Source organism: Diplotaxodon limnothrissa, linkage group LG13 (genome assembly GCF_057381915.1).
Source record: "Diplotaxodon limnothrissa isolate DT_005_m linkage group LG13, D_limnothrissa_male_GT1.1, whole genome shotgun sequence".
Classification (NCBI taxonomy): domain Eukaryota; kingdom Metazoa; phylum Chordata; class Actinopteri; order Cichliformes; family Cichlidae; genus Diplotaxodon; species Diplotaxodon limnothrissa.
In genome coordinates, this window is record NC_140608.1 from 25,788,386 (window position 1) to 25,808,149 (window position 19,764).

At 42.9% G+C, this 19,764-nt stretch overlaps 2 protein-coding genes across 4 annotated transcripts in view; one reads left to right on the forward strand and one right to left on the reverse strand.

Moving 5' to 3' along the window:
* The window catches only part of rims1a (regulating synaptic membrane exocytosis 1a), a 114,563-nt gene that overhangs the window by 62,835 nt on the left and 31,964 nt on the right, over nucleotides 1–19,764 (forward strand). For all 3 annotated transcript variants that reach the window (XM_085368938.1, XM_085368937.1, XM_085368939.1), the window contains 5 exons: nucleotides 396–667; nucleotides 4,310–5,004; nucleotides 16,483–16,523; nucleotides 17,858–17,971; nucleotides 18,102–18,201. In XM_085368938.1, coding sequence (XP_085225064.1) covers nucleotides 396–667; nucleotides 4,310–5,004; nucleotides 16,483–16,523; nucleotides 17,858–17,971; nucleotides 18,102–18,201 — 1,222 coding nt within the window. The remainder of the gene's footprint in view (nucleotides 1–395; nucleotides 668–4,309; nucleotides 5,005–16,482; nucleotides 16,524–17,857; nucleotides 17,972–18,101; nucleotides 18,202–19,764) is intronic.
* LOC146620384 (uncharacterized) lies at nucleotides 11,354–13,069 on the reverse strand. Its single transcript, XM_085369819.1, has 2 exons — nucleotides 11,728–13,069; nucleotides 11,354–11,427 (listed from the first exon to the last, which is right to left on the reverse strand). The coding sequence occupies exons 1-2, from the start codon at nucleotides 13,067–13,069 to the stop codon at nucleotides 11,354–11,356; spliced, it is 1,416 nt and encodes a 471-aa protein (XP_085225945.1).

Genomic DNA, 19,764 nt, shown 5'->3' on the forward strand with positions numbered 1-19,764 from the left:
TAACTGCCTTGATGTTGATCTTAAAAAGCTTCCATAAAAACCTTTTTCTGGGCAGCAGAGCAGCTCTTTAGGAAGTGCATTGTTCCATTTCCTGTTTGACAGTCACAGCCGTGCCTCAGATTAGTGCTTGGCAAAATACTTGGCTGAGATGATTTCTACTAACTGCAGTAAAGAATATTTCCTTTCTCTTCGACACCTTATTGTGATACTAATGTGAAAAGCGTTCAGCTCCTCATCACTACTTCACTGTCGTGTTATGCAAGTATATGTCATATATTATCTGATCTGTTTGTGCAGAACCTCTGTGATGACAGCTTGTTGGCAGATTAGCTGATAAAGATGCATGTGTCATATGGCTGTTATTGTAATCCCCACCCGTGCTCCTTCTATCTTAGGTGATCTGGGTGTGCAATAACTGCCGAAAGCAGCAGGAGATTCTGACCAAGCCAGGGGAGTGGTTCACCGGGCCCCCCGGGAAGCCCGCTGGCCTCGGTTCAGCCGTCAGCGAGCCATCAGTGTGCCAAGCTCCCGGGGATAAGAAGCTCAGATCTCGCTCCCAAGCACCACCGGGGTCCACCACTGCAATCTACGACCCCAACCGACCGAGCGCACCTGGGACCGCGCCTGGCACTGATGCTCGGTCGCTCAGTGAACCACCACGAGACACGTAAGGCGGAGCTATAAAGTAGAACCCGTGTTTCTGTGGAAAAATGCATATGCAGACATGGGCAAACAAAAGACATATTTTATTCTTTTACCTCATGGGTGCGATGAACATCACTGAAAAAGTGTGAAATGTTCAATGTTAAAATATAAAGGAGAGTAATTTGCTGACAAAGTTTTTTTTTTTAATGCTGTTGTGGTCACAAGTTGTTTTTCCAAATGATTGATTTAATCTCTTTAAAAAATAAGAATTGGCTGCACAACTTTGCATTTATTTTGGATTTTCTCAAATGAACATGGGGTCAAAGTAGACTTACAGGTTTAATTATATGCATGTTGTCCCTCAACCACATACTTTTGCTAGCCATCAATAAGCTTCTGACTTAATTCTGCATATTTGACCACTCATCTTGGCAGAATTGATATTTTTTACTCAAATTGGTTGGTTTCCTGGGATGAACCCAGCTTTGAAATGTAGTCCACATTCAGATTGGGGTGGTGGGAATTCCACACGCTTAATATGACCCTGTTTAACCATTACAAAACCACTTGTGATGTGTGTTTGGGATCATTGTCCTGTTGGAACACCCAATTGTGTTTCAACCATCCAGCTGTTGATCTGTGGGGAAGTTGAAGAATTTGGAGGTAGTTCTTCTTCTTCATTATTCACTTTTACAGTGGACTACTATTGCTAGCCCAGAGCACAACACTACCATCACCATGCTTGGCTGCTGGTACAGTTTTTTTTTAGCTCTGAAAGGCTCGCTTTTACTCCTCCAAACATACCTCTTGTCATTGTGGTTAGTTGCTTGAATTTGTCTGACCATAAAACCTTTCAGGCATTTGACTTGTTCATGTGGCAGCACACTTTCCATTTGTGTATTGGTCAGTCCAAATACTCCAAATACCAAAACAAATACTCGTCATGCTGGAAAGAGAAACTACCAGTTGTAATCAATAATTTTTTATGCATGAATCATGTAATTGAGACTGTGTGTATAATTTAGATCTTTTGTGGATTAGTGAAAATAATAATAATAATAATAATAATAATAATAATAATAATAATAATAATAATAATAATGTGCACCCAGTTCTTGTTTTATAAAGTAATTAAGGATGTATGCTGTACGATTTTTTTCTACCCCTGAAAAAGAACAATTAATTAAACATAATTAAAAGTCCAATATTCCCATTAAGTGTCCATGCCCATGATGAGTCTATGTGCACCTCTGGTCTCAATTTTATACATTTCCTCTGTTTGCAGCAACATGTGCATTTAATATCTGTGCAGGTACCCTGTGGATTTTATGGTAGCATGCAGATACAGAGATGAAGATCAATGTGTAAAATTGCTGCTACATTTACATAATGAGGTGACAAGAGCTCAATACTCAAAAAACTCCCACACAGAATGTGATCAATCCATCTAAGGCCTGAGTACTGTGAAGGCAACAGCATATGATTCACCCTTAATTTGTCACCCTCTGATACTGTGACTCAGTAATGGAGGGATCCACCTTAATTTGAAAAATGAGAAGGTGCTGCACGCGCTGGAGTTACTCTGGAGTGATGGTACTCTCTTTCAGATCATATCACTTCCAAAGACAATGACCACTAACATCGCTGCATTAGGTTGTTTTGAGGAATAATAAAAAAAGAAAAACAAACAAACACGTAAAGCAAGTAAAAATATACTGTTGGTGTTTATCCTTTCCCAATGTTTACTGACAATATTTTCTGGGACATCATCTCCCAAGCCAGAGCTGGTGCTGACAGAACAATAAAAACTACACTGTAAAAAGACAGATGTTGACATTGTTTACATGAACAGCAGTGGGTCCACTCAAATCCTCCTGTAACACCAGGAATATTTTTCATATTATTGCAATAAACAGCAAAAACATGTGCTTTTGTTTTCTTTAAAAATATAAAACCCAATTGATTTACAGCCTTTTTGGTTAAGAAGACATGTGATCAGATACCTGTACTGAAAAAAAATCAATTTAAAAATAACATGTTCATATAGCTACATGAAATTTAGCAGAGACATGTTAATGTTACATAATGTATTACTCCTTCATGGAGCTTTGCAGATCCTCAACTAGATCTTAGAGTTGTCACTAGGGGGCAGAGTGGAGTGGAGAAGACGGGAGTCATATTATGCAAAGAATCTTTGTAATGAGGTGAAGCCAGCTAGGATAGGCTCCAGCCACCCCACAACCCTGATAAGGATAAGCGGAGGAGAATGCATAGATGAGGTGAAGCCAAATGTTATTTATTATCTAAAGTGTCCATGACAGTCATTCTCTATATTTCTTATAACTTTCTCATTTGTTTTCTTCTTCTTCATGGTGAACTCTGCTGTTGATCCTTTTCCGTTCTCCACCAGTCAGTCTCTGACCTATTTATATTGTCATCACCATCACACCCCTGGCTTCCAAGAGCACTGCACATAAGCGCATGTCTGCAAACAGACATCATCACACAACCATAAATCCCACATCAGATGTGTGGAAAGGACAGCCAGCCAATGGTTATTCAATGTCCAAATGTTTGCTTTGTGTTTATTGCACTAATGGCATTTCAGCACTCCCTTTATGTATAGCTGGAGAACTAGCAATACATACATACAATACATTTTTTAAAAGACAGAGCCAAAGATATCTTGATTTTTTACTCTATTAGTTCTGACCTCTGCTAGTTCCATAATTTGGGATTTGTGGGGTTCACTGATTAATACTGCTTCTCTTGAGATGCTCCTCTTCAAGAGCCACGTTTTTCAAAAGAACCACAATGTACTGGTAGCCATCAATTCCTGGATTCACCAGATAATTGAACTTCATAAACCTCCTCAAGAGCAAGTGAAATGTGTAAAATTGTTAAAAAGTGCCCATTTTATCTTGTGTTGTCTCAGCCAGCAGAAAGAAAGCAGTCCTAATGCTTGTGTTATTGAGCACCATCTCCCACATTCCTCATTTGCTTCCATTATACAATGATGGATTATGCCTCTTAGCATTGTTTCCTATGCCATTCATTGTAATGGAAGAATGAGGCTACTTAATAGTAGAACGAGTTTTCACTTGTGACATTCTGTTAGTGGACACTAATGTTAACAATGAAATGGTAACAGATGCAAATCACACCAGTGGCATTTGTCACACATGGCTTAAGTGGATACATTGTATAAGCAGAAGCTAAAAGCAGCCACATACATTAACCAAAGTCTTCCACCCTCCACGTGCTGTCACAGCTGTCTGTGATGCTCGGTTTGTGACTCACTTTCCGCCAAATGAATCATATAGCTACTCATTGAAGAGCCTTCTTACGCGCACTTGTGATGATTTATTGTTAACTCAATGGGAACAGAAAACTTCGGAATTTCAGATTGTGTGACAAAACACCCTATCGCCGACTTGTTAAGTGATGATGTAATGCCCTGTGACACCCCGAGTGACAGATACTGATTTACAGGTTAATTATTATTGGCAGTGAAGGCTAAAACAATGAGATGATTCAGTTTGCATTAACCTGTGTAACATTGTCACTCACACGTTGCCGTTGTAAGCTTCCTGCTGAACAGTTCTCTAACCAAACCAGTATCTTGTCTGACATCACCCCTCATCTGTATACTTTCCCTCCTCAGGAGGAATGGACGGGGTGGAGGAGCTGGTCGGGGAGAGCGGCGGCAAGGCCAGCCCAGGCTGAAGACCCAAGTCTCCATGGACCGGGACCTCAGGGGGGAGTCTAGGGAACGCAGGGAAAGTCGGCGCCTGACAAAGGGACGTTCTCTGGAGCACGATCCTGTGGGAGGTGTTGGAGTAAGACGGACAGAAGAGGGGGATTACCATCACATGGACCACACCGGTGCGCCCCCTCGACAAGCAGGGCCCGTCCCTCCTGGAGGCAGGGGCCATCCTGTGCCCGGGCAGGGTCGAGGCACAGGCGTAGGGGGAGGTGAGGTCGGGGACGGTGCCCGACCTGGACAGAGGACAGCGGGTGGGGTAGGTGGGCTGCATGAACATGCTCTTTCACAGCAAGCCCCTCCCCCTGAACTCAGAGAACCTCCTGATTCAGGTCCTGGCTCAGCCCCGGGCCAGGGACCCTCAGTGAAACGGACCAAACGGGACAAAGCTGAGAGCATGCTGCGCAACGATTCGCTAAGCTCTGATCAATCGGAATCTCTGCGTCCGCCACCGCCGCGGCCCTACAAGTCAAAACGAGGGCAGGGGGCCGGAGGGAAGAGACAAACGAGCGTCAGTAGTTCAGAGGAGGAGGGCGGGACCACGCCTGAGTACAGCAGCTGTGAGGATGCCGAGATTGAAAGTGTCAGCGAGAGAGGTGAGAGAATATCCATCATTACCTTCTGTTCATGAAGAAACTGTGGCATATATTGATATCTGTCTGGTCATTTGTTTGTTTATCCGTCCATTCAATTCACGAGATATTTATTTTGACAGAAGATGAGGAAATGATCCACCCTACCCTTTGTTTATGGCATCTTAAGTCAGAGCGGTACATTAGCCTTGTTCTTCAAGCGACAACATTTTTGATTTAGATTTTAAAACCAAAATCTCTGTTTTAATGTGTTTTTTTGCTGTGAACTATCATCAACCAGGAAGACAATATAATATAAAGGATGGAAATTTATAGTCATGCAAAATAATAAAACATTTTAGTAAGTAAGATGTAAGTTAAGATCAAATAAATAAAATAAGATGATCATTCATTTTCAATTATTTTAAAAAATCCAGCTTTTTAAAAATTGCCTTTCACAATAAAAGTGTGTATTATAAGCCTGACGGACTGCCAACTTAAGGACCGGTGATTTTTTCCTTTAATACAAAAGCTTTGAGCTAGCGCATGTATTTTTTTTAGCCTGCTGTTATTATTATGTTTTGCATATTTAAAATCAGCTGGAAAGTCCATAAAGACCTCTAAAGACTACCACATAAAGATTACAACTTATTCTTATTCCTATATTCTTTTACTTTCTTAGCTCACATTCATCCACTGATTTTGGATTACCATCGGTTAGAATATTTGGAATGAACATAAACCTTCATTTAGTGCTTTCTCTCTTGTAAAGAGTTTACTGCTGGACTGTAGCTATACTAAGTAACATGTGAAGCAATTACTTAAAAAAACAAACAAAAAAAAACTAGATCCCTATGGACAACCCAGAGTGGGATCCCTGGAGGACATTGTGTTAATGTTATATTATTTTTTATTATATTCCAGTCTCCAGGGCACCCACTAGACTGTGTGGGTCTTTAGCATTAGGCACATAAAAATCCCCACCTTACCAACAGAATTTATTTCACATCATGCATTTCATTGTATTGGTGCTGCACTTGCAGGGTGTATGTTTGAACGCTCCCATCTGACCACTATCTTTCTTAAATAGATAACTATCATATCTGATATCATATCTCACAGTACAATAATATTGAATGGGTTGCATTGTTGTATTTTGTCATGTTTCTCAGGTCTTTGTCTGAATTTCTACGAACATTATTGCTAAGGATTGTCTTATTGCATTGGAGTCACACTGGGTTAAATATGTACACTTGGGTTTTAAGGGGTATTTATTATTTTCTTCTTTTTTTTTTGGGTTGTATGGAAGCCCCAAACGCAATTTCATTGTTCTTGACAATGACAATAAATAAATAAATACTAAATACTAAAAATATATTATGGGAAATGAATTTAAGAAGTGCAGACAGTTGTTCGGTTTCCATCTGTGATCCTCACTTGCACTGTGTCAGTCTGCGAGGCTACAAACGTTTCGCTTCTTTAACACCGTGTGCTCGCTGATCACAGGTGAGGCGACTCTGATGTAACCTCCTGATTTGGAGAAGCACTGCTCGTTTATCAGTTTTTTTTTATAATGCTTAGTGAAGCGCTAAAACCTCATGTGTTACACACCAAACGGCTTGAGAACAAGCTTTGCAAAGGCAACATTTGAGAGGCGTGGTCTGGCTGCGCCTGCAGAAACGTGGCACGTCCTGCGACATTCTCTAATGTTTTGTGTGCCGTGCATGCAGCAGGCTGTAGCCGGCAGTCCGGGTTGTCAAAATGAGCAGCTACCCAATAAACTGCCATGCACGTTAACAAGTGTGTGTATCTGAACGTTTTCCTGTGTGTCATATTGTATTGTTTTCAGCTTGGCCCTGAGGGAGGACAATCCCACACTGAGCACACATGTACGTGTGTGCGTGTAGTGTGTTTGTGATGGGGGCAGTTTGACCCCAGTTAATCCCAGGCTTGACCTTCTGTGGCTTTGCATAGCCAACTATGTCCCCAAGCCTGAGCACACACAACTGTTTACACTCTAACCTTGTCATGTCCAAGCTGGGTTATGTCACTTCACTACTAACCATTCCAAGGCATTTGGACTGGCTGCTATGTATCCGACTGTGTTAAAAATAATACAAGCCATAAATAAATATACACAGCTGGAAGGAAGTCATATTTTTCACTGTTTAGCAGCTTGTAACCAGTGCTACAAAAGCATTGCTTGAGTTAAATATGACCAGTCTCATATTTCAGAGCTGCTGTTTTTCTATCACTTCCTGGGAGTCCCATTCTTGCCACTTGTCCTGTGGGCTCTGTCATTTCAAAACGCATCAAGAAATTTGCGTAGAGAGCAAACTCCTCTCACAAACTTACCTGAATTTTAGTCCAGAGGATCGTAGCTGGTGATGAGAGTTGGGTCCTTAGGTAGTTAGTAGCTAGTCATAAATAGCAGTTAGATAGCAGTTTGACCCTTTGAGACATGTACTGTAACAGCAAGCTTAAGTAATGTCATTCAGCTAAGTGATAACGTAAGGATGCATGGATTTTCTAAAAAGGTTTTTGGGCCTTTAAAGATCACTCGTGACTCTTAGAGTTCACCTCTCTTTTCCTCATCTCATCTAATAATAATTAACAGAACCCAACAATCACACTGATTGTATTCTCATGCTACATTAAATTTTATTTTCACTGGAAACCAACAAAAGTGTGGAGCATTCTGTGGAGCAAAGGGTAGAGCGCCAGCCTGGACCCACACCAGCCGCTGTGACATTCATCATGTGGAGGTTTAGGATGAGAGTGTGCTGTCAGGCCAGGTTTTAAACACATTGGTGTGGCAGCAATTCGCTGCTTCCTTTTTTAGCTCGAGACTGAGACCAGGTCAGCGCCAAGATGTGGTTGCTGGCAGCTAAGGAGCATCCAGGCATGTAAATCATTGTAAATTCGGGGCACAGTAGATCTGTGCAAGTATTGTCCTACATACAAACATGCGCTACCAACTCACACTCTCAATGGAAGAAAGGGAAACATGATACAAACACTTGAGAATTCTGTCAGGCAGTATTTAATCTATTGCATTTTAGATTAATTGGTTTTACTTGGATTTTATAGAGATGTAAATAAAGGCAGACTTATTGATTATAGTCGAGTTTGCCAGATAAAATAACTGATGCTGGCAGGTTTTATCAGCTACAGTTAAAAGCTAACTAATAGTTACTCTGTGTGCTGGTGTTCCACTAGTCTTGTTATAAACGTGAACCTTGTGAAAAGGTCCTTTATGTACTCAATGTCTGCATGTAGTGTCCTTGTACCAGGCACCAGACAGAAATAAACTAACAGCCCCTTTGCTGTAGAGCTAGCTAGCCCTGTGTAAGATGTAGGCTAAGATAAACAAGTAAAATCATGTTCTAGCATAACTTGTTTAGCATAGATACGTATTTGTGTTTTTGAAAATGTAATCTGTTTAAACAGTAGCCTTTTAGGGCTACAGAATTAAAAAGGAGTTTTGTCTCTTTGTCGTTAAAGTTAAATGGAGTTACTGAAGTGTAGAGCTAAAATTAGCTTCAGTTCCGACGCAGCCAGAAGTTAAAAAAAGAATTTTTAACCACATGATCACGGATTAGTTTAAATTACTACATATTGGTAAATGTAAGAGAATTTCTTTTATCTTTCTGTGTTTAATAACCTTTAACAGGTACTGATAAATGCACAACATTGGTACTTGTTTGATTTTTACTGACTTTTGAGTGATAGGGTAAGTACTGTCAAGTAGTTGGTACTTGACATAAACAGTCATAAACAATAGATGGTACTCATACAGTGTAGGGTATTTCCATGTTATGTATTCAGAATACGTTAGAGTAACGTATTCTGAGTACTTTGGATTACTTAATATATTATCATGCTTTTTACAACTACATGAATGTACTATTTCTGTGTGATTTATTACTATTAAGGTTACTCGCCATACCAATACCAACTAGATTTTTAAATCTTAATATAAAATGAGTAACAGTAGGGTGGACATTAGGTAAGGCTGCACTTTTTGCAGCGATCTCGTATAGAAAACTATTCCGCGTGTATATAAAACAGGTCCGCAGCTCTGAACAGTAGTAAAGGGACTTCTGAGTGATACATTGGATTCTGTGTCGGGCTCGTAGCCGAAAACTAGCTTTACTTTGTTGTCTGGGTCAACTTTGCTAGCGAGAGACAGAGAGAGGCTGCTCCAACTGAACTTATTGTTTCAAGTCCTCAAGTGGCCATCTGGGTCTCTCTTCAAAAGCAAGGCAATCTCTAATCCTTACAAATGTAAAAAAGTAATTATAACTTACTATTAGAGGGTGTATCTGTATCCCTGTGTTGGTGTTGTTCTTGTATTTTCGTAATAATGTTTGTCCATGATCAGCATTACAACTGACCAATCAATCAAAAAGCCTGTGGTTATGTAAAACTTTCTTCTGGAATAAATGGTAAGCATTGCAAGTGTTTTCTTTATTAATTTATGCAACATAATAAATATGTTATTAAGTTAGGTTTGTTGTTTTAGGCAAATTTAGGCTACTCATGTTGGTTTGCTAGTGATAGTTAAAAAGAATTGGCTGACTCCTGCTAGCTGAATGCTCAGAAAATGTAATTGCTGAGTTGTAATACTGATCCTGGACCAATTAATGCTCTATTAGAGATAGTAAGCTAGCTAGCTGTGCATGGTAACACTTGCAGCTTCCAAATGCTTTTGCTCCTCTTTGTTTGGTTTTAAGAACACTGTAAAAACAAAATGCCAAAGTCTTGTTGAGCTGTGACCGGATAAATTCGGTTCCCGTGGTTTTGGTCAAACTGCAGGTTCTTCTTTATAGAGAATACATTTTATTTAGGCCATGTGGCCAAGGCTTTTCCTGCATAAGCAAAGAATTTTTAGCCACAGTCAAAGTAAAATCACCAGAAATGTCATAAAATTAACACACGGTAACTATTTGCCTGTTAATTTCATGGACAAACCTTATGTGTGGATTCACCCTCCACAAAGGCTCCTTGTAGGCCATGAAACATTGATGGGTTTCTGTAAATATTCTATTATTAGGATCGTAAAGGTTTATTTTTAAAGGGCTTATTTCACACTGTCTCTTTTAGGAAACGTGAAAAATATTATTTGTTGTTAAAGTCCCATTCCAAGTTGTGTTCAAAACCGTGTCCTGAGCCCGTAGTGGAGTTTTCTCTTTCTTTGTTGCCATTAAAAGTGCCGAAACACAAAAACAATACACACTCGCAGCCATGTGGCTCACCCACTGCATGAAACTATGTTCACGCTCAAATTATGAAACTAAGAACTGGGTTGAGCATTTGCTTTAAGATTACATAATATCACTATAAGTTGTCCCAAGCCATTAACCTCATAGCTTCCCCGGCTCCTAGGAATGCTCGGCTCTGTTTTACTCTGTGTCATAACAGTGTCGTCCAGGTCCTGCGCACAGTGCAGCACTGCCCTGCAGCCCGTGTGTACAAGCTTTGGATTTTGGTCTACGTCACGAGCTAAACACAGTCTTAGGAATAAATTAATAATTAATTAATAGAAAAGGAGATTGGGCATTTCAGGCAGTGGCACCGAGGTTGTGGAATTCTCTTCCACTGTCTTTATGTTGTATAGCCTCCATTAACTCCATCACAAAGCAGCTGAGCCCATGTTTATACAGACTATGTTTTATTCTGTGGCTTTAAATTGTTATGATATGTTATGCTTTTATTTCTTGTGTTTTATTGTGAAGCACTTTATGGCTTTTTATCTGTGAAAAGTGTCACGGTCTCGCTGGCAGACCGTGGGGATGTGGGGAAAGGAGGACCCAAAATGCAGGACTCTACAGTGCAACAGTGTTTATTTACAGTGGTGACAATCCGAACAACAATAAATCCCCCCGTGCGATCCCAACTCCCGTTCCGTGTCTTCTCCTTTATCCCGTGCTCCGTGCTCTGTCTCCGTTCCCTGTGTACTCTCCGTGTGCTGCCTCCTGGTCGCCACAATTCCTCCTGAGGAAACACGTATACCAAAGGCAGCCGTGAGTACAAAACCTAACAGTAGACTTGCACTAACCTTGCACAATACACTTAAGACTGACGGGAAGTCACTCAACGATCCAGCGTCGAGGAGCTCTCAGCCACACTGTTTTGAAGCTCCTCTAACGAGGCTTGATCGGCGCCAGGTGTGTGTGGATTCCTGGGTGGGACCGGTCAGCTGGCAGGGCCACACCCACCAGGCCTAAAAGTGCCTGCCACGACCGCACCCTCACATACACAAGCACACACCCCTAAACACCTGACAGTACACCAACATGGAAAAACAGGACAGCAGACACAACCATAATAACAACAACCACAATAATGATAATAATAATAATAATAATAACTACAATAGTAGTCCACACTGCTCACGGACCCCGAATCCCTGGAACTGGGTCCGTGACAGTACCCCCCCTCTAATCCCCTATCCCCCCCTATGGGCAGGGATAGCTCAGGGCAGGGATAGCTCAGTAGGTAAAGTGGTCGCCCCATGATCGGAAGGTCGGCGGTTCGAATCCACTTAACGGCTACCCTGAGGTACCCCTGAGCAAGGTACCGTCCCTACACACTGCTCCCCGGGCGCCTGCTTAGTGGGCTGCCCACTGCTTCACTGAGTGAATGGGTCAAATGCAGAGAAAAACAAGTAATTTCCCCATGGGGATCAATAAAGTATCTATTATTATTATTATTAATTATTATTATTATTATTATTATTATTAAGGGTCGGCACCCGACGACCCAAAAACAAAAACAAAACAAAAACCACAGTACAACCAACCCCGGGCGGGCGGCGGGGGGTCCCGGACGGAGGGCCCCAAAACCCCAGTTCAAATGTCCAACCACTGCCATGGTGGGAACAACAGTTCTTGCGGCCGACCCAGTGGACCGCAAGCAGGCAAAACCCGCTACGGGTCAGGCAGTGGTGGGAAAACAGTTCGGGCGGCCTACCTCCAACCCCATGATGGAAGCGGAACGCTTCAGGCGGCCTGCCACGGATCCGGTGGTGGCGGCGCTGCTCCTCCGGCGGCCTGCCACGGGTCCGGTGGCGGCGGAACGGTTCTGGTGGCCTGCCACGGGTCCGGTGGCGGCGGAACGGTTCTGGTGGCCTGCCACGGGTCCGGTGGCAACGTCGCTGCTCCGGTGAGCAACAGCGAGGCGTGGCACATGGTCTATGACGCGCCGGTCGCTGACGTGGACGCACTGGACGTGGATGGCGTGGAGGCCGCGCTAGACGTGGAGGTCCCTCCGGTTCGCTGACCTCCGGCTGAGCGGGTCCCTCCTCGGCTGGCAGCGAGAGCCCCTCCTCGGCTGGCAGCGAGAGCCCCTCCTCGGCTGGCAGCGAGAGCCCCTCCTCGGCTGGCAGCGAGAGCCCCTCCTCGGCTGGCAGCGCCGGTTGTTCCTTCCGCTCGCCGAGCTCCTCTGCTGGTGGTTCGCTGAGCTCCTCCGGCTCGCTGAGCTCCTCCGGCTCGCTGAGCTCCTCCGGCTCGGGCATGCTGAGCTCCACAGCTGGCGACGCGGGCTCCTCCCGCTCGCTGAGCTCCTGCTCGGGCATGCTGAGCTCCTGCTCGGGCATGCTGAGCTCCTCCGGCTCGCTGAGCTGCTCCTGCTCGCTGAGCTCCTCCGGCTCGCTGAGCTCCTCCGGCTCGCTGAGCTCCTCCGGCTCGCTGAGCTCCACAGCTGGCGACGCGGGCTCCTCCCGCTCGCTGAGCTCCCGCTCGGGCATGCTGAGGTCCTCCGGCTCGCTGAGCTCCACAGCTGGCGACGCGGGCTCCTCCCGCTCGCTGAGCCGCTCCTCCGGCTGCGACGCGGGTATAGATGGTCGTTGATCCGGAGGTGAAGATGGCGATGCGGAAGCAGCAGGTGGCGAAGATGACGGTCGAGCGGGTGATGTGGATGGTGAAGTCGAGAGTTCTGCGGTCGCTGCAGTCTGATGGGACGCTGGTGGAGAAGTAGCTGCAAAGGGCGGAGGTGATAATGGTGCGGCAGCTACTCGTGGTAGACTGGACAGCGATGTAGAAACTACAGGCGGGTGACATAATGGCAGGGTAGTTCCAGCAGGCATATCAGCCTCCAACTGAGGATGAAGACGAGAGGCTGACTGGACTGGCTGTGCTACGGCTACAGGCTGGGCAGCTGGCTGTGCTACGGCTACAGGCTGGGCAGCTGGCTGTGCTACGGCTACAGGCTGGGCAGCTGGCTGTGCTACGGCTACAGGCTGGGCAGCTGGCTGTGCTACGGCTACAGGCTGGGCAGCTGGCTGTGCTACGGCTACAGGCTGGGCAGCTGGCTGTGCTACGAGGTTAGCTTTCACACAGTCCCGTGAATAAACAGATGAGGTGAATGAAGATGAATTGTCCATATGACTCACCACAGCCGGCTGTTGGAAAGTTTTAGAGTCTGACTGCGGTGAGGCACGCCGGCGGCGCAAGCGTCGCTTCTTTAACGATGCCGGGGCCAGCGTATCAGGCTGAGGTTCCACCAGCCGGCCGGACAGGAGAGCAGCTGCGTGATTTTGAGCTGCCGGTCCTTGGTCTGCTGACTCAGCAGGTGCCGCAGAGGTGAGTGGAGATGTGGTGAGGTGCAGAGGGCGTGTGAAACGTTTCCCCCGCAATGGAGGGTCCAACAAGCGAGCTGCAAGCGACGGCGGGGAGGCTATCAGCCTATGAAAAAAGAAATAGGCAGCAAGGGCTCCCAGGGAGGTTGCCATATCCTCCTCGCCCGGACAGCCCAAACCAAACAGCTCAAAACAGGAACTTTCCCTCAGCGTGGTTATAATCGAAATTAGTCTCTTAATGTCCAAAAAGCTCACAGATGAGGTGATTGATGATAAGAAGGAATCAAAAAATACGACCTGTAAGTGTCTCTGATGTGGATCTGCCGCCTGGATAATGCTCCGACAGTATTTCCAGAGCTGGGCGAGCAATTCCTCCTGTGAGACGGTCCTTGAGTCCGCTGGGCCCATAATGGCTGGATCGTTCTGTCACGGTCTCGCTGGCAGACCGTGGGGATGTGGGGAAAGGAGGACCCAAAATGCAGGACTCTACAGTGCAACAGTGTTTATTTACAGTGGTGACAATCCGAACAACAATAAATCCCCCCGTGCGATCCCAACTCCCGTTCCGTGTCTTCTCCTTTATCCCGTGCTCCGTGCTCTGTCTCCGTTCCCTGTGTACTCTCCGTGTGCTGCCTCCTGGTCGCCACAATTCCTCCTGAGGAAACACGTATACCAAAGGCAGCCGTGAGTACAAAACCTAACAGTAGACTTGCACTAACCTTGCACAATACACTTAAGACTGACGGGAAGTCACTCAACGATCCAGCGTCGAGGAGCTCTCAGCCACACTGTTTTGAAGCTCCTCTGACGAGGCTTGATCGGCGCCAGGTGTGTGTGGATTCCTGGGTGGGACCGGTCAGCCGGCAGGGCCACACCCACCAGGCCTAAAAGTGCCTGCCACGACCGCACCCTCACATACACAAGCACACACCCCTAAACACCTGACAGTACACCAACATGGAAAAACAGGACAGCAGACACAACCATAATAACAACAACCACAATAATGATAATAATAATAATAATAATAATAATAATAATAACTACAATAGTAGTCCACACTGCTCATGGACCCCGAATCCCTGGAACTGGGTCCGTGACAAAAAGTGCTATAAAATTCCTTTTTAACCTACTCACTCGCTGATTTTTGGTTCAAAGTTACTTTTGTAATTATTATCCACAAAGTATAAGAAAAACCCAGCTGCCTTTCCTGATATTTATTTTTAGTCCTTTTCTTAAAGAGGTTTTGCCTTAGGAGGCTACCACTGTAAATCTGAATATGTAAATGACTTGCCTGCGTAAACAAAGGTGACGCTGACGTGCTACGTCTACTTGTGGTATAGATAAAAGTATGGCTGAGCCTAGTTTGATTTCAGCTGATATCTCTTCAACAAAATATATCGATTTTTTGGGGCATAAAGCTATGTCGGTTATTTTTCTAAAACCTGTTGATGCCTTAGATTTGTTTTGGAAGATTTATAAATTTATTTACAAAAAATGACCTTTAAAGTCTGTGCTTATTAATTTGAAATAACATTTTGCATTTCAGTTTTAAGTGATTCTGCAATTTACATTTTAAAGACACAAAGAAAACATTAATCATTAATTACTCATTTTAATAACTTTATTCTTACTTTTGTGCTCAGTTTCTTGCACTGTATACTTTTGAAAAGCACTTGAATGAATATTTAAATAGCTTTAATTTTAGCATTTATTTAGCTCACTTTTGTCAAGTTCCATAACGATATCTTTGCATTTAACCCTCAATGTCTCGTGTATCATGATTGATACATACAGGGTTTGAGAGTTTTTAAGACTACATCAGTTCACTTCAGTTTTTATTATACAGCACCAAATCATAGCAACATTTTCTAAGGCATAGACCTACAATCATATAAAGACAACAGAGGACAGACCAACAATTGTATGACCCCCTCTGAGCAAGCACTTTGGCGACAGTGGGAAGGAAAAACTCCCCTTTAACAGGAAGAAACCTCCAGCAGAACCAGGTGCACGCAAGGGTGGTTCATCTGCTGCGACCGGTTGGACTCCCCAGAAAAAAAAGTAAATTGCACGATACATTTTTAAGCAATAAATTGCAAAAAATTTTGGGTGTAGAAAAAGTGCAAAATATGTGCAAATAATATTTAATTTTTATAATTTTGTCAGAACGGTCAATAAATGCTCCATGTTAAAAGACAATAGAACTTTCTGGAAATTATTTTGTGATTTAGACTTTAACAATATTAACTTTTATGATGTATAGCAGCTTTAAAACTGATCGTTAGTATTATTATCACTTAATAAGTGAATCAATTTAGTGGTTATCAAAACATATTTATTAACACATATAATTTATTACCACATATCTATATTTGTTTCATTGGCTCAACCTATGCCCGATACCTAAATAATGTGAGAAAATATCTGTTATTGACACGCTTGTGCTTGTATTTGGCCTTACATTGTGGCATTACCCCTGGAGGAGATCAATAACACCTAATCTCTGAAGTGTCTTGGATGGATTTAAAGCGTTTTAAAAGGCTTAACCATCTGTTGGTGTCATCGCTGCCTCAGTGGAAAACTTTTTAGGCCACCTGCTGCCGTGGTGATACATTTCTAATTCCAGCCCAGGCTTGAATTTTCAATAAACTTAAGCCTCCCCATTGTAAACAAGTACCTCCTGAAGAGCCCCCAAATTTGGCTGAGCTGTGTGTGTGAGGACTCCTGGTATGTGCTGTGTATACAGGGTGTGTGTGTGTGTGTGTGTGTGTGTGTGTGTGTGTGTGTGTGTGTGTGTGTGTGTGTGTGTGTGTGTGTGCGTGCGTGCGCGAAGAAGAAGAAGGAGATATAAGGGAGGTCATTGTTTCCTCTGCGACTTCCACATCTATCCAGCTGATCTGATCTCTCTTCTCTTGCAGGCGACTGGGAATGCTACCCACATGACCCCACTGTGTGGCATGTAAGTCAGTGTTTTTCCTTCTGATTAATATTTTTTCATACATTAAAGCTAGTTTTGAGAATCAGCATGAAGTTGTTCAGGTGTTATTGTTGTATTTTAATTAAAGTCCCAAGTGTGTAAACATTTATGTGGATGTACTGGAGTACCAAATAGTGCCAAATGGAGTGTTTGTCTCTTTACAGTCTGATCCTCCTGTCTTACCACAAAGTTTGTTTTTTCAATTTTTCTGAAGAATCTATTAATGTAAAACACATGATGTCTTATGGTTATTGACTATGGTTACTTTACTGTTGTGAAGTACATGGATAGTATGTTTATGTTGTTAAAGACCGTGGTGGTGACCATTGACTTAAAAACCCTGGTTTAAAATCAATCATTGTGGGCTGAGTCTAGAGAGGTCATGTTATATATGGTACATATCCATGCCAAAACAATGATGCTATAATTACAAAGGCAGATACTGACTTTGAATTATTTGAATTAATACACTCAGCTCAGCTGTCTGATCTGGGCTGTGTGGCAGCTAACTGAGAGTGATAAATAATTTATGAAGTTTTAAATAGTCCAATATGGGCTTACAGCTCTTGTTATGGTACCTAAAATTATTAAAACATTAAGTGTAGTATGATTTCTTCTTGTACCTGTGGGAGAGTTACACTCATTATCTTTATAGCTGCACTGCAATGAGTCAGTCCTGCTGTATCGAGGCTTCTTAGAGCAGAGCTAAATGCAGTCTGTGTACTGTGGCCAGTAGAAGTCCAGTCAGTAAGATAAAAATCCAAAAGAAATCCTGGTTTATCAGAGCTCGCATCTTTTACAGCTACAGTATAGACAGAAATTCAGCCTGTTACAAAAATAAGGCAAAACGTATGCTTCCTGTTTTGGATTTTGGAGTGGCCTTCAAGCCTTGTCCATTAAACACTTATCAGTGTAGTACATGAATCCAGAATGAAAATTGGTAATCAAAGTTTTTAAAAATGAAAATAAAAAACTGATTTCAGTCTCACAGTTTTACATTAAGTACTGAGTTGAAGCTAGGAGGTAATTATCTTGGTTAAGCTTACCATTCAGACCCTAGCTCTATGAGTAGTATCCACTTTTCTCTTAGAAACAACTTTTAGGAAACAAGACTTTTGTGCACTTAAAATTTGAATTGAAAAGCCAGATCTTATGTCTTTTAAAGCTACCTCTGTAATCAGTTAAAATTATTGATAGTTTTCAAAGTGTTTTGTCAAAGTATATATGAAGTAAATACCAGTGAGTGTGCATATTTGTGAATGTGTCTGAGTGTCACTTTGCTCATTTTTATTACCATTTCCTGTGTCCTGCTGCAGCATCCTGTAACCTGGCAGCCATCCAAGGAGGGAGACCATCTGATTGGACGGATCACCCTCAGCAAGAGAACTGCTGCCATGCCGAAAGAAGCTGGCGCTTTACTGGGGTTAAAGGTCAGAGGTCACACAGACATGCAAACAGTTTCTTAAATTATTTTTCTGTCTATTAATTCTAACTGAGCCATCCTGTGTTGTCCACTTGTCAGATATTTCTCACTAACTGTTGCTGTCTGCTTCTCTTCAGGTGGTGGGAGGCAGAGTAACAGAGTCAGGGAGATTAGGAGCCTTCATCACCAAGGTTAAGAAGGGAAGCCTAGCTGATGTGGTGGGACATCTGAGAGCAGGTATCCACTAAATTGGCACAGTAGCCTCTCACAAATGCTGGGAAGTAATAATCAGTCAAATGTAAGGTCTTTATAAACATCGAAATGTCCTAACTACGATTGTTTAATAAGCTTTGTCACATAGAGAGTCTTATTGTATGTCTTGCAATAGATGATATAAGAAAAATCTTTTTTTTACCTGATACCCTGACACTTATCTTGCCTAACAAAGTGAAAATGTAGTTGTTCTTATCATAACTGATGCGCTGTACGTTCTGACGACCTCGTCTATTCAGCTGCTGCATGCTGCAGGTTGTCTTTTCTTTTTCGCTAGTGTGTTTAGAAGAGCTAGTATCTTTTTGTTTTGTGTTGCAGGTGCTTGGTGTGGTGTAGTTGTGTCATCAGTGATTGGGAACACCTGGGCTTAGTGTTCCTGTGATCCTTAACTCCATATGCTGCAGACCTTTTTGCTTTTCTAGTGTAGTGGTTTACACATTTGGCTAACAGGCAAAAGGTTCCTAGTTTGATTTAGTCACAAATCCCTTTGAGGGTTGTGTCAGGAAGGGCATCCAGTGTAAAAAAAAAAAAATCAAACATGCAAAGCTACCCATTGTGGCAACTCCTTGGGGGATCAGCCAAAATTAGCTGTTCTACCTAAATAATATTTCGCACACCACACTAGCACAAAATATGCTATCACTGACTCATTGATTGACATATACCATTTTTTTCCCCTTTGGTTACTTTATGTAGTTTTGCAAAAAGAACAATTCTATTCATTTACTTGACTAATGGTGTAACGTCCCATTAATTATCATGGGTTTTGAACCAGTCTTTACAAGTTGGGCCTTGGTCTTTGATAATTTCCCAATTAGCTGGCGTTTACGGGTTTGTCCTTCCACCTGATTGATTAAGGGTGAGAAAAATTTATGTTGTTTGGAACAGTCATGGTTTTGCCTGACCAAAGAAACATAAGTGTTGACATGTTGATGTGTAACAATTTAAATGGGAGTTTTTCTCCTGTAAGGCATAGCAGCACTGTTCCTTAGGTTGTGTTTCTTGCTAGGTTGTGTGTCAGGTTGAATGCAGTTTAACTTTTTGTCTTGGGTGCATTTCATGGGTGTGAGGTTGTTGCCAGATGCTAGTTATTTCCTTGTTCTATCCTTTTCAATTTGAAGACTAGGCCTGAGTTAGTTAGGTGTTGTTTATGCAGTTAGAAGGGATGCTCGCTAGTATTACCTAGCTTTCCTACCATTTCTAAGGCCACCGCGACCAGTTTAGAAATGGTAGGAAAGAGAATAAGCAGCCCTACCTGCAGTTTCCATGTGATGTGTTAAATAATATCAGCCTTGGGCATGCATCTTCAGAGGTAAAACCTCGAAGGGAGTTGTGTGGCAGTGATTAGGAGCAAGTCACTTGGCTATGGAATATATTGGAATATATTAGAACTTACTGCTCATGGCAAGTAACTGGGAAGCCAAATGTAATCATTAAACCTCCTTGCATCAACGTCAACTCACTGAGTTAGTGAAAGCAGCTATTTTGGGATGGTTCCTATCGTGAGGAGTTCAGGAATGATAGGAA

Coding starts and splice junctions, on each gene's coding strand:
- LOC146620384 (XM_085369819.1), bottom strand. CDS start 13,069: ATGCCTGCTGGAACTACCCTGCCATTATGTCACCCGCCTGTAGTTTCT. Junction 11,428..11,727: donor GGGTCGTCGGGTGCCGACCC/TTAATAATAATA, acceptor GGGGATAGGGGA/TTAGAGGGGGGGTACTGTCA.